The sequence below is a fragment of the Buteo buteo genome, chromosome 12, assembly GCF_964188355.1.
Source record: "Buteo buteo chromosome 12, bButBut1.hap1.1, whole genome shotgun sequence".
NCBI lineage: Eukaryota > Metazoa > Chordata > Aves > Accipitriformes > Accipitridae > Buteo > Buteo buteo.
The window spans coordinates 5,079,593-5,094,591 of record NC_134182.1 but is presented as its reverse complement, the minus strand read 5'-3'; the positions used below and the strand labels follow the sequence as shown (position 1 = coordinate 5,094,591).

At 39.2% G+C, this 14,999-nt stretch overlaps 1 protein-coding gene across 8 annotated transcripts in view; it reads right to left on the bottom strand.

Moving 5' to 3' along the window:
- Positions 1 to 14,999, bottom strand: part of CLIP4 (CAP-Gly domain containing linker protein family member 4) — a 39,129-nt gene that overhangs the window by 1,942 nt on the left and 22,188 nt on the right. For 6 of the 8 annotated variants that reach the window (XM_075042468.1, XM_075042466.1, XM_075042471.1 and 3 more), the window contains 7 exons: positions 14,818 to 14,901; positions 11,394 to 11,534; positions 10,824 to 10,955; positions 8,528 to 8,651; positions 7,674 to 7,738; positions 6,920 to 6,992; positions 4,153 to 6,286 (listed from right to left, as the gene is read on the bottom strand). In XM_075042468.1, the coding sequence (XP_074898569.1) occupies positions 5,965 to 6,286; positions 6,920 to 6,992; positions 7,674 to 7,738; positions 8,528 to 8,651; positions 10,824 to 10,955; positions 11,394 to 11,534; positions 14,818 to 14,901 (941 nt within the window). In that variant the 3' untranslated portion in view covers positions 4,153 to 5,964. Of the gene's footprint in view, positions 1 to 3,136; positions 3,388 to 3,423; positions 3,490 to 4,152; positions 6,287 to 6,919; positions 6,993 to 7,673; positions 7,739 to 8,527; positions 8,652 to 10,823; positions 10,956 to 11,393; positions 11,535 to 14,817; positions 14,902 to 14,999 lie in introns of those variants that run through there. The other 2 variants (XR_012652450.1, XM_075042472.1) reach the window with 2 other exon arrangements.

Below are 14,999 nucleotides of genomic sequence, written 5' to 3'. Positions count from 1 at the left end.
CCAATTTGCACTCCGGTACCAAATTAGCTGAAGGGCTGACAGAAACGATCTAACATTTAACCAGTAAGCCTATGAGAGCTGCAGTTGCTGTGCAGGATTGCCCTGGGTGGAAGAATTACTAGCAGCAGTTTGTTCAGTGAGGTAGGAAAGAAGCTTCTCAAGGGCTTTCCCAGGGACAGTCCAAGGGGGGGCAGAGGGAAACAACAGAAACTGGGGTTTGCGTGCTGGGGTAAAGCTAACAGACTGCAGTTCAGAGGTTATACACTCCGTGTGTGTGCGTGCTTAAAGAGCTGAGTAATTAACACAGTTGTAAGGACACTGTGGCTTAAATTCTGTACAAGAAGGTACTTCATTGAATTTATTCTAGCATTTCTCTTACAACATCTGGAAGCGTTCTGTGTTCATGTTTCTTCTGTTCCATTCTAGCACATTTCCTATAGCTGTACACCATTAGCAAGAGCATTTTGTCCAGTCATGAACTAGGAATTTTTCATTTCTGTGTCTAGAAAGATTCACCTGTTCAGTTCTTAGAGCTGCAGGGAACAGAAGGGGCTTAAGTCACCATGAGCTCACCACACCAAAGTACCCTGGCATGTGTAAATCCCAAATTCCCTTATTAAACCCCTCCACGCTGGGCTTACAGTGTTGTAGAAGAAAAAAAATCCAAGTTATTTTAACCCTCTTACCCATTTTTGTTTATGAATTTTATTTTTTTAAAATGTTGCTTATTGAGACAATGTGAATTTTTTTACGGAACTTGTTTTTAAGACTGTTAATCTTTTTCATTGGCAATATTTACATTCTGGTCTTATGTTTTTTCCTCACTCTACAGTGGAAAAGCGGGAAGCAGTATGATCTACAGGATGTAAAGCACGACTGGGAAAATCCTGTGCTACCACTCTCATGCTCTGAAAATGGCTTATTTCCATGTGGATGTTACCTGTTTCCTATAGATGTTAGGTAGGTTTCCGATTCTGTAAGCTGCTGAGGGTAAACTAAGTTGGGATGCCTGTTTATCTACCTTTCCCGTGGCCCCTTCATCTTCCTTTTTGCTACTGAACCTTGTTTCTCCATCGTGTGCCTGGAAATGAAGAGAGGCAAGAAGTTTGGCTGGTTCTGCTTCCTCGAGGAGCAGTGGAAGGAGTGGTGGCAGCGGGAGAGGGGCTTTGCTGTAGTGAGGGGAGGTACAGGTACGGCAGGCTGAAAGCACGAGGGCCGAGTCAGCCCTTCGCAGCGGTGTAGTATCGCGGGTCCGCCGGCTGCCCTCCCCGTGTTCACCAAAGGACGCAGGCTCAGCGTGAGAGCAGCTGCAGCACCGCTGGGCGCAGTCGTTCATACGCTGCACGATGTAAGAGCCCTGAAATAGGCTATGAAGGGTTTGACTTTGCATGTCTGCTCCTGTTACTGAGCCTATCTTCTGGGTGACGAGAACCTTGACATAGGAATAGCATAAAACAGCCTTTCACAGCAGCAAAGACATCACTGTTTGTCTGTCCCAAAGTTAAACCCATCACAGGAAAATGTCCACATTGTCTGCATCTGGCTTCTTTTAGTAACAAGCTTCATTATAGGAGTGTCTGTCTCATGTACAGCAGTTTATGCAACATTGTTTATAAAGGAAGGGCCTGTGCACTTCAGGGATACTATAAAGAAAAATACTAATATATGGTCATTGAGTATTTTGTATTGACTAGTGTATTTGTATTGTAAACAAGTGTAGTGAACCACAAGGCATGAAGACAAATAAAATGACTGTAGCTGGCTTTCTCTGTCTTGGGCTGTGTAGTGATTGGATCAATGTCAGAGGGAGGTCTCTGGACATCAATTTTTACTTCATAAACTTACAGAAGTAACTTTAAAACATGGACAAACCAACACACAAAGGAGTAGGTGTGATGTTAAACCGAGACAGCCACCCTTCTGGCTAGCAGCAGTGTGTTTAAGACTTGTATGCATTGCAAATGTCGTACCTCCAAGTTTCTTCTTACAGAGAAAGGTGGTGTTCCTCCTACTACAAAGCACTAAGGGTGGCTTTTACCTACAGGAAACTGGCCAGTATAAAAAGAGAACAAAGTATATGGTGGAAAAGAGTATTTGGGTATTTTCATTCCTACATGTTTATATCCTAACACAGCATTTTTCTTTGGGTCTGGACATGGACTTCGAGTAGGTCTAATTATGAGCTGTGTTTTTGTACAGTGGAGTGCCAGTACTGAGTCCTGTGACAAAGATAGGAAGAGGTAGCTCCTGCCCTGAAATGCTCACTTTTCTCCCTTCCCTGTACCGCTCCTATGCCAGAGGTAGCTGCTTTCTCAAGAAATGGTCCTTAAAATTAGAACTGACTTATCTATAAACCTTATTTTCCCTCACTTGTTTATCCACATGCTTATTCTCCTGCAGGACAGTGCTGTGGTTTAGTTAACAAGACTTTTTTCCTGAGCAGGTATCTGGCAGGCACCTCTCCTCTCCCTCCATTTCCCCTACCCTTTGGTTCTTGCCTGTCTTAACTGAAAAGGGAGCTCTCTCCTGTGCTCTTCTAGGAGTAGAGCTAGTCACCAGACAGCCGTCACATAACGGTTTTGATCTGGCACTGGCTGGGAATCTTGGCTATAATTTCCATTTTTTCCAGAATTGTCTGTCTGCAGCGAGGCAGGAAGAAGGATGCAGGTGGGTGCTATGTGGCTTTCATGGACACAGTTTCAGTTTCCACCTGGTGTTAGACAAGGCTTTGCAAAATTTGAACTCTGTAAAAGCCATGACGTAAGTGCTGGACTAGCCCCCTATGCAACATTCTCACAGGTAACAGAGCTAACTTGTCAGAGAAACTAGGTTACGTTTTGCAAATCTGCAGTGCCAATTTTGGATCTTTGTGCCTCAGATCTTGCCGGATAGCGACACTTAAAAAGCACAGGCACCCTGCCCAGAAAGCCATCACCATCAACATCTGCAAAATAATCACTGAATCCAACTGGACTGAACTCCCTAGAAATGAATTCTCCATCCTGGGACACCTCAAGAAAGATTTCCTCCTCCTGTCACACCTGTGACCTCTCCTTTCCAGCCCAGTGTCCAACCAAGCTCAAAAGAGTTCATTGCTGAGAGCACTGACGAAGTACATTTTCTGAAACTGGACCCCAGAGACATACTGTGCAACGAGGACAAGCCTCCAAGTCTGCACAGGCAGCACAGAATTGGTGGGGACCATCTGTTTATTTATTTATAAAACAGATAATATTTTATTTATATGGTTTATAGGGACTTTGAGGATCATTTGTCTTTTTTTCTAACGAGTCTGGGGCTACGATCATACAGACCTCAGCACAGCACCTAATTTCAAACTTCACTGCCAGTTATTTTCAGAATTTTTTTACGACACGAAGCATCCTCCTGCAAGAGTTGGAGAAAAGGATTATGGCAACTTACCTTGGATTTAGGGAAGCGCAAATCCCTTCACATCACCAACTTGAAGACAGCCATCAGTAATCCTTTCTGGAATGGAGGGACTGATTTATTGCTGTTTCAGGCTGCATAAATTTACAGTGCTTCTTGCTTCCTTGCAGAAGATTCAATGCTACCAAAACAGCTCCATAGCGATAACAGTCCTGACTTGCTCCTCTAACCTACACTGCTCTAGCTGATTATAGCCAGAGCTTTCAGGAGAAAGGTGCAGCTAGCTGAAGCCAAAGTTGAAGGGAAAGCACACTACACCACTGCTCAGATAGTATCTGATAGTGCCCTCTCCTCTACCCATCAGACAGGATTCAATGAAGTCCTGCAGTCTTTGTTAGCCCAGGCCACTGAGACCGCACTTACAGCTGAACTGGGGGCAGCTACAGAGCTGTGGAAGGTGCAGCCTGACACCCCTGGAGAAAAAGAGTTACCCATGAATCAGAAAACTCTTGGAAAGAGGTTATTCCTGTATATTCCTTCATCTGTGCAAGATGTGCCACGCAGAAATGGTGTGACTATAACAAACTGCCTGAGCTTGCTGCCTTACCCACGCACTTATTCCCTTGCGTACCTCCTGAAGGACTCCAGCTACATCCATTCCATCTTGTCACGCAGGAAAAACAGCATTTCTGATAATGAGTGTTTCATCACAGAAACTAAACTGCCCACCCAGGAGCGCAAGGCTGGGACAAACCAGTGAAATGTGCTGTACAAACGCTTTGTTTGACAACTGGCAGTTCTGTACCGCATAACTACGAGATACAAAACCTTCTGGTTTATATTCTACAGCTGCTGTTCCATGCTGTATCCTGTTTGCCTAATTTGTACATAAGAACAGAAGTGAGAGGATGTACATTCTGTAACAACCTAATGAAAATTCTTTTTGCCATACCATTCACCGGGGTTTCAATTTTACTAATACCAGCAAGAAACAGCTATTGGACAAAGTAAAGTTCAGTACATCACTGAATATCTGCACCTTCAAATATAAAGCATTAATTTTTTTACATTCAAAATTTACAGCTTTTAAATTCAATTAAAATTTCCCATAAGTTAGAATACAATAGGCATTATTTTAAATACAACTCAGGAAAAATAGCTACAGCAATATTTAAAAGAAAGTAACAGCAGCAAAATTCTGTCTAAAAATAGGATATTATGATGTAATTTAAAGTGTCACTTCTTCAAGTAAGTAAGAGCAAGCAGATCATTTAAGAATAAAATGACTGTTCTGGAACACAAAACCATCCTGATAAGATAATGTCTACATATGCTGAGCAATTAAAATATATTATATGTTTAAAACATGAACAAAATATTAGGTGGTTTTTTAAAAGGCTGATATGCAAATAATGTCACATCAAGGTGTGTAACAATGCTGCACCTAAAACTATCCGTAATCTATCATAAAACTTAGACAAGAAATTTATACTGGAAACTGTTCTGACAGAAACAAAAAGAAACGTATCACAAACAAATCAAATAATGTTAATAGCTTGCTTGAAAACCCTGCATATAATCCATACCACTGGCAGGAATTACCATGCTGTATTTATACAGACTGAATATTTATGATGAGGCTATTATGTATAGTTCCACTCTGGGTTTATTTGCATTTAAAAACTGTGATACTCATAGCCTACAGCACACCAAACAAAAAAAGTCTTTAAAAATGAGGGAAAGCTCTCCAGGAGAGTGCAAAGTGCATTATTTTAAAGAGTGCCTCTTCTACATAGCTCTTTCTACAAATGCATACAACAAAAAGTGCTTTTTACTATACAGACTGACATGCAGCATATTTGTGCTTTTTAAAGGCTTTTTATTTAATTGCTGCTGTTCACTAAGATAACTGCAACTCCTTGTATTTTATCAGCCCTTTTGCGTTCTGGAGGGGAGAATAGGAGGGGGAAAGAAGAGGAAGGATCTGAATGATAAAATGTAAAAATACTTCACAACTGCTTGAAAAAGGGGTCTTTTTTTTTTTTTTTTTTTTTTTGCTTTCTTATTGCTAGCAGCTGGTATTGGAATTGACAAAGTGCCTGGTAACCAGACTAATGTCACTCATTAACCACCTCCTCTGTCAAAAGCAGGCAATGCACAAAGCACTATCAGTTCATTACTACGTAGAGGAAAATCGTTTAAATACGGCATGAATCACAAAGCAACTTCAGAGAACGTTGGAGATGCTCGCATTCTCTAACTGGGACATTATTCAAATAACACAGCATCTCAAACCCAGGATGCTTTTGCAATAACCTTCCCAGGCAAGGGCTGTTTCACTAAGAGAAACAGAATAGTGGTTTTGCTTCTTAATGTAAATGAACTTTTTTTCTCTCTCTCTATTTTTTTATATATATATAAATATATATTATATATACACACATATACATATATACTTATATATATGTAAAATGCAAATGCAGATCTATTAATTAAAAAAAAAAGTTTGCATTCTAGATGGGGTTCTTGTGTGCTTTAAAATACTTATTTCCTATTGTATGAGCACATTCTGGCTCAGCAAATATCATCTACAAGTTTTGCCCCATTAATCCCACGATAGGTTACTCTGCTAGGTCGAACTAAGACCCCGTGGTTCAGCTTACAGGTGAAATAGCGCTTTTCCCCCACAGAGCCGTCATTCTTTCCCTTGGCACTTCTGAGTTCAAGTCCGAGCCATATCCCTGGTGCAAAGTCTGTAGGACCAATGTACCTGATTGTCCCCATTTCATTGGAGCTGGTCAGAAGAACCTGAGAGCCTTCGTGCAGCTTCACTGGTCCCTCAGCGTTAGCTGTAGTGGTATTACTCCAGCTGCGCCGTAACACAGAGCTCTTGGATCTAGTTAGGAAAAAAAAAAGTCTGTTTTTCTACAAAACATCCAGGGTAAATCTGTAATTCAGTGAAGTGCATGGGAAAAAAACTCAAATCCCTTTTTTAAAAAATTTGGTTTGTTTTCATGTCACTAGCAAAACATGTAATAACATTAACAGGCTAGTACATGTGGCAGTCTGAAATACTTGGAAAATCAATTTTCTTTCACCTGATGCTAGGATCTACGATATTTACTGTAGGTGATGATAGCATTGGTAAATTAAGCAGTACAAAGCATTTTATTTGGGGCTTGAAAGAGTTTAGCCAAACCAACTTTTAACGTGCCAGCGCCAGTCAGAATCACCAAGACAAAGTGAAGTCCTATAACAAGACTATCTGAACTTCACCCAGCTGTGTGAAAAAACAAGAATTTGGAGAATATGCAGTAATGAACAACTGGAAAACAATTTTAACGCCAATCTGAATGCAAGAACTACTGGATACCCATGGAAAAATAGTCTACTATTGGTCCATTTTAGAAGGAAAAAAATGAACATGTAAAGGTCTAGATATTACACATGCATAAAGATTTTCTTTTAAACAAGCAACAGCAGAGCTAACAGCCAGCTCACGAAAACATTTTAAACTCAAAACACTCACCTGACAAAGGAGTTTCTTCTGTTTATCTCCTTTTGTGAAGATGCAGAAGTGGTGCTTAGACTGCGTCTAAAACCTAAGTGGAAAGGTTAATAAGCTGTATAAGACTTCTTAAAAAAAAAAACTAACAAACCTTTATGAACTCATATTCTTTGTGTTTTCTTTTATACTGCTTCCACTACATTTGCTACACATTCTCCCCTCCGATTTGGAAATTAAGTGATGAAACTTCTTATGAAAGTAAGTGTTCATAACATGTTCAAATTCACAGAGAGGACAGGAATGAAATTAAACAAACCAAACAAGGGTAATTGGAAGCAGCCTTTTCACAAAAAGCTTGGGTAAGGAAAAAGAAAAATAACTACTTCAAGTATCTCACAGGAGTTTTAGTAATTTCATGTGGACCCCTGCCTACACTGATCCCTTTATCAATGTCAATTTAGATTAAGGGGCAGGTTCAATTTATGGTATAACTCTGATTAGAATGCCATACAGTAATAAGGGAAGAGTGTCAACAGTCTTAACTCTGACATAATTATTGCTGCCCATATAGGGTTAATAACAACATAGTACTCCACAGTTCCTGCTGCAGGCTACATTTTTAGGAAGGGACCAGCCAGACTATTGGCTGGCATTTGGGTTTCTTGAAAATCTGTTGTGCTCTCTGAGAAGTGGGCTTTGTGCAGTAGGTTCTGGTGGTAGAATGGTAGCCTGCAGCAGGCTACCCAAGCCAAATCAGTGTGTCTTATGCTCCTACCTGGAAAAGTGTGATTTATTTTACTCGATGAAGTCTCTGCGAGAGAATCCAGAGAACCTGTTAGCCTGAAAAGCAATAACACAACAAAGAAGTAATTTCAACTCAACTCTGAACAAACGTAAGGCTGGAGTCCTTCCTGTCAAATGTTGATTAAGTGCCGATTCTTTGCCTTCTCCATCCACCCCCAAGAGACACTAACATTTCAGTTGTAATCAGGCTGGTATGCAAGAGGTGCCTGGAGCAAACTAGTTTATTCAAGTTACTTGCCTTTTATTCAGCAAGAGAGCATGTATAATTTTGAGGCAAGTTCTTTAACAGTTTGCCTGAGCTAGCATATTCAGGGAAAGAAAAGCAAGAACATGTCTGGCAGAGTAACTAGATATAAATGCAGGAGGAAAGAGCACAGTACACCTCAGATGTTCTTCCTGAAACCTAATGAAGAGACTACAAAGTGGTGGATGCTTTGGTTCCTCTGTGCAGTTAGCTGGAATGAGAATAGTATTTCCAGTCCTGTCCAAGGACAACTTCCTTATATAACGAAATTTAACCCAGCACATCAGGATTGGGTCATGAAAGTAAGGTTTAATGAACACAGACTGTATCAGAAATGGAGGCCCTGGAATGAAAATACTAGAAGTGGCTGCAAGAGAAATGGGGAGCTGCATTTCCAATTTATAATTTGCTTTCAAAAAGCTGATCTAAAACCCACCAGGTTTTTAATGGATGTTATAAACTTCCATTAGCAGAAGAAAACATTTATTTCTTCCATACCCGCTGTAAAACTTTGTTTCCCACTGGAAATGTATTAAGAAAGCATTTGGCAACACAAATGTTAAAACAGCTTCAGTGCTTACCTCTGTACACGAGATGGTGGTGCAAATATACCGTATCTGGGAAGACAACTGAAGTACTGAACGCCTCCCACGGAACCATCATTCTTCCCGTGAGGCTTGTCCAATTCAATTCCACACCAGAATCCTACATTTCAAAACAGTAAAATCATGGTATTTTGAACAAAACACCACAGGCTTTTCTTCATCTAGACAGCTGGTACAGTTGGCATTCACCCACATCAAGGAAAAGAGTTTCTAGTTAGAAACTGTCTAGATAATATATATATTATAAAATAACTATGTAACTATGCAAAAATTTATATCAGAATAAATATAAAGATAATTATCTCAGCATTTTTATATGCTTTCAATAAAATTATTGACATTTTAATTAATATAGAAAAGGTGAAACCTTTCATATGTATACTAAAGCCAAACGGAACGTTACTGAATGTAACGGTGGCTATTTGACAAAAAGGAGACCGGAAAGAGCAGTGGTGGTTCAAGTTTCCCTCTTTAGATCCTCTGAGTGCATGGTTTATGCCTCATCTGAGATCATCAACAGTAAAATTAAAGTTTTTATATTAATTCATTCCTTCTCTCCATCTAGCAAGTTATAATTAATACAAATTGCAAGGCTCATTGTATGATAGCAAGAGAAGTGTGTAAGAATCGGAATTGGCCAGCAATTTATCTCATACAGAACACTGAATAGGCATCAAGATGTTAATAAGCTTGATCACTCATAACCTGTGATAAATGTGAGCTAATTATGTAAAGGTGCTAAATTTCATACTCCATTAGCGGTCCTTATGCTATCCATCCCCAAAAGATTCAAAATTTAATTCAAGTCACTTGGTACTAAGGCACTGGATAAAATGGTAATTCTAATTATCAGCTCAAGAAACTCAGGAATGACAGCTTATGAATTAGAAGGGCTCAGTACGTCAGAAGTTCTCCCCTTCCTGCTTTTAGAATTAAAGAAAGATCTGCATTGCAGAAAAAGAAATAAAGTTTGGGTAACTTCCAGGGGTTTAGTACATATTAAAATTGAAATACTTAAAAATACATCTGTTACATTTTCTATAAATTACTGGTTTTGCAAATAGTGAAGATCTGTCATCTCTCCATCCTCGCTTCTTGCAATACCATGTTTTTCTCCAAAAAATTTTGTTCCCTACTTTGGAGTGGAGAGGGAGGAGACTTAACACTGTCCAACAGCTTTCTGATTTCACACTTGTCACAGTGTATTTGGAAAACCAGTCCTTTTCTCATGGTTTACTTGTAAGCAACAACATGAAGGTAAGAGTGATCACACTGAAGTGCAGCAGCGTCAGTTAATCGCAGTACCTTAAGCAAGGACTGGCTACAGTGAAATTGGGGAAAGGGGCAAGAATGAAAAAAAGCACATAGCTTGGCTTGTACCACAGTCTTACATTCTGTCATTCTAACATTTTTTTTTTTTAAATATCGATGCCACCAAGTGTCAAGAGAGAGTATTGCCACTTACGTATCAATCAAATGGACCTCACTTAACCAATACTTACCAACTGGTTTTGCATTACTCTTGCAATAAGATTATAGACAAAGACATAAAGAACATAGAATCCGGTTACAAAAAAAAAACAGCATTCAGAAATTGGTTTCCAGAATATAGAACAACTAGCTTCCATTTGAAAACACCTGGCTTCACTACAATGTGGTTTTAGCAAGGGGAAGGGAGGGAGGAGCTGAAAGGGAGAAGGATGAGAAAATGGTGGTAGGGTTTGGGGCTTTCTGAGACGCTTGTAACTTTTCATCTGTCCTGTGACCTAAAGGTTTGTTAGTTAAGATTTAAATGTTCACAATTACCCTCTTAAAGGTGCCAAGAAGATAAGAATGAGACAGGTATATGACATGATAAGAGTACCAGTATCAGAAGAGATGAGCTGCGTCAAAAAGGCTTACTACAGAAAGTAAGGAGTAAAGACATGATCTCAATAAACTATATATCACTTTGGAGATTAAGCTGAGGATTTTCAGAAAGCTTTGTAACAATACCTACAATTTCAACATGAAAATATTTCCCCTAATTAAGCCATGTTAGTGGACAAGTAAAAGTCACATTTTAAACCATTTTTTTTTTCTGGCAGTTGCACTGAAATAAAAAACATTCAATGAAACACAGGAGAAAGAAAGAACTTTGAAACAAACCAGTAAAGTTAGAATTTTTTTTGTAGACAGTGAGGAAAAAGATGGAATTCTTTCAATGTTCATGTGCTCACATGTAAGCTATTCCATATTGATTCTAAACATGCACAAAGAGTATTGCAAATACCTGGTGCAAATTTTGTTGTCCCACAAAATCTAACAGTGCCTGTCCTCTGTCCTACCACCAGTACTCTGTCTCCAACCTGAATTTCTCCTTCATCAAAAGGATTTTTCCTCGTAGCTGGAGAACTATACAACCCTGTTCAACAGAAGAACAAGATCTAAAATTAGTGACGTTACATCTTTAAAATTTAAGAAAGTCTTCAATAGTAAGCCAAACGATTGGTAAATAGAGTATCTAACATTAACATAGTGTACCTTTAACACACGACAACACACCACAAATTTTTCTTAGACAAAGAATTGCTTTGCTTCAGCATGAAAAACTGTGGACTACAGCCTTTTCTCTGCAGTTGAAAGGCACAGTGACCAACTACAAGAACGCTTTTCCTCTTGAAGATGTTCCAAAAAAAATTTTTTTAAAGTTGCCAAGCTTAAGTTTATGGTTAAACTACTTCCCAAGTGCCTGTCTTGAACCATCTCAGATTCTGAAATGGCACAAGTAGTTCTACATAAGCACTCAAAACAGCAGTAAATTCCCACCTGTGAAAATACACCTCAATAAAACAGACTGTACCAGCACTAATTTTAGATGAGGCAGAAGACACTCGAGTCACCGCCTTTTTATTGCTGCTAGTTGAGTTCCGCTTCTTGAAGTAATTCTGTTTGCCTTCCAAGGAGGTAGTAGAAGAGGAAGAGCTGCTATACCCAGGAAAACCTAAAAGACATAAATGGAAATAGTTCTTCAGAGATCGTATTTGGAAAAGGACAGGTTAAGCAGAAGGGAAAGCTTCTGTAAGAAGGAAATTATCTGTTCTCCATGATGGGCAGAATACAAAGTAAAGAGCCAAAATTAGAAGTCGTTAAGCAGCATTTACACAAACACCTGTCAGGAATGACATAGGTACATCTGACCCTGCCTTGGGAATAAGGTGATAGTTGAGTGCTGGAAGAGGAAGCTGCCTCTTCATTACTCTGTGAAAGTTCTTCTAAACAGTCCCAAGCGTATTTATTAAAATATGGGAGCCTTAGTAATAAGAGATCATACCACCACACTTTCAGCATCCAGCCTATTAAAGATTTGATGAAAAGTGGAAGGAAGGTGATATTATGTGAGTGAATTATTGTCTGGATTAAAGCCTACTATATTCCATTACATACTGTATTAATATTAAAATCTGTACTATAAAATAAGAATGGGAAATAAATCACTTTTATCTCCATTTGCAAACCCTGATGTCTAAACTGTCCGACAAGACTTACATTCAGCTTTCCTCCTTCCTTTTCAAGGCTCTCCCAGTTCTCCCCTTTCCTACCACCTTCTGCCCAAAGTGAGGAAGGTACAGCGAGAGAGGCAGGTACAGCAAGACATGTCTATGCCTCAGTTTCTCAGTGTGAAAAATTAAGATAATATTGCTTATCGAACTTTCCAGAATTCTGAGAGGCTTAATTCATTAGTTTTCGCAAAGCACCTTGATATCGACACAGGGTTAGCGTCTTCAATATAATTTAATCCTCCGATTTGGCAAAACAGTAAAGAACTGTAGAAAGGCAAATGCAGCGAGTCAAAGCAAAAGCTTAGGTATCTGGGGACAGAAATCCAAAGACTCTCAGATATTGGCTGCAGCTATACTACAATGAAGAAAATGCAAATTACTAAATAGATGGTGACTAAACAGGCAAACTTCAACTCCAAGTCCAAGGTATAAATTTACGCTTGCATTTGCAAACACATAATGCAAGTCCGTATTTAGAAGTCAGTCCAGTGATGGATTCGCTGGAGGTCAGGCCACCTAGCACTTTCACATGAACACCACCAAAACTGCTGAAACTAAACCAGTCGTTGAGATGCTTCATTTTGTGGGAAATCACGGGGCAGGAGAAGGAAGAGCAGAAGGGACTTCAGCAGGTCCTATAATCCGTTCCTCTTCCATCAGGCAAAACAACTATTTGTTAGATCACTCCTGACAGGTGAGTGTTTGACCTGTTCTTAAAAACCTCCCCTCGGGGAGATCTTCGGACTTCCTCAGCAATGTATTTCACCACATAATTATCTGTACTGCTACAGGGGTTTTTCCCCCTAATACAAACCTAAATTACCACAGTTTTAGCTCAAGATTTCTTACTCTCATTACACATGCAAAATGGGCTATCCTGTTCTTTGTATTTGAAAGCTTCCTGGTTTACCCCTTTAATCTTCTGTCTTTTTAATCACACAACACAAATTCCAACGGTCTTTTCTCCTAAGTCATGTTTTATACCTCCAGTTCTTGTGGTGTCTTCTCGGAATTCTCTCCATGTGATGATTCACATCTTTTTTGAAATGCAGTGTCTAAACTAAATGCAGTGTTTCAGCTGAGGCCTTACTCATGCCGAGTAAAGCATCCGGGTCGCTTCATGTATCTCACGGCTGACACTCCTTTTTATACATTCCAGTATGTTTCCCATCTTGCAACAGTATGACATAGATGACCCATGTTTACCTTGTAAACTCAATATCCCCATGTCCTTTTCTACAAACTATTACCAGGCATGTCACTCTCAGGGTGTATTTATACAGTTGACTGTTTCAGCCTTACTATAAAACTTTGTAGTTGTCCTTACTTTTCTGCATCTTTTTTCATCCCCAAGATCTTTTTTCCAATTTGTCAAGGGTTGGGGGGGGAGTTTATTAAGCCAGTCAACTATCTGCCAGGCATCATCTGCAAATTTCATGAACAGACCCTCTATCCCTAGTGTCAAAAAAAAAAAAAATTACAAGACTCAGCACAAACTCCAGAAAAACCTCAAGCTGAAGTAGCCACCACCTTTGCCAAAGAACCACTGCCAGCTACTTGGATGTTGGATTTTCCTGAAGGTTCTGCACCTGCCTTATAGCAGTATCATCTAAACCACTAAATCCCAAAATGAGGCTTCACTCCGTATCACTTACAGCCTGCAAAGCCTTTGGGGTCCTATTAATTGCAGATATCATATTGTATCCATCAAACTGACACACTGTCTTGCCAAATAATTTCATTGTGTGACCAGAACCTGAAGACCAAGCCGTTAAGTGCCCTCCATGAACAAAATGTTGGAAATCTGTCTACACAAGTTCTTTAGCTCGCCACCGAGAACGTATCATACAGGACAGTGCTTAAATACCTCTTCCCCAAGTGTCTTTCTCAAAACTGTTCACTGACAGAGGATCTAAAAAAATGCTTTTCCTTCAAAGAAGGTATATTCAAATTCCCACTTCAAATTATTTCAAAGAAATACTGCTTTTACGAACACTTAAGAGTATGATTTTATAGACAAAACATCAAAGGAGACCTAATTTTTACAGTTTGTTAAAGACACCCCTGAAAGCAAGGTCCCTTTATGTTTAAAGTTCAGCAAACAAAATACTGATGCAGTAGAAGTCACTATCCAATTCTGAAACTAGATAATTGCAGAGAATGATTCATATGTAAAAGGAACTTTTTTAAAAAGCTAGAGTTTCATTTTTCATATTTGAAGCTTGTTATTATGAGTCTTCCATGATACAATGCCAAGACTGTTAAGTGCTGTTAGATGATAACACTTTATTATACAAGCTTGAACATACAGACAATAAAAATGCCAACAGAATACATGCACAGTTCTTCATCAAAATCTACGCAGTAATGATACAGGGCAAAAGGTCTCCCTCAGAAACCTAAGAAGGTAATTCTGCAGATCCTCTGTAACATCATTTACTAAGGGACAGCTTTTAGCTTTAAGGGCTTGTCTACATTCTTGTCCATGTATTTGGACAGAAGCTGTTACCAAACCAACACAGAATGCCAACCAAATATCCACACAAATTACTCCTACTAAACTAAATGTGTACAGCCTGCTTGGCACTTGAATACAGACAGGCAAGGCAACTTTTTTTACGGTGTAGATACAGGACTGTTACAGATGTAAGGCAGTAATAATACTGCTTCTGCCCTACCCAAAATTTTTCTCAAGGTTTTAGAAAATTAAAAAAAATTACTTACCGTCTTTTGCAGATACAGTTTTTCGCCTGTTAGCAGTCATAAAGTTGGTTTCAGAAACACTGTCTTTTTTTGCCATATGTAGGCCTGTAGAAAGAATATATACAATTAAATATATACATCCTAACAGTGAACAGTAGTTTTACAGGAAAGTCATGTATGAAAACAATTGGACAGATTCGTGA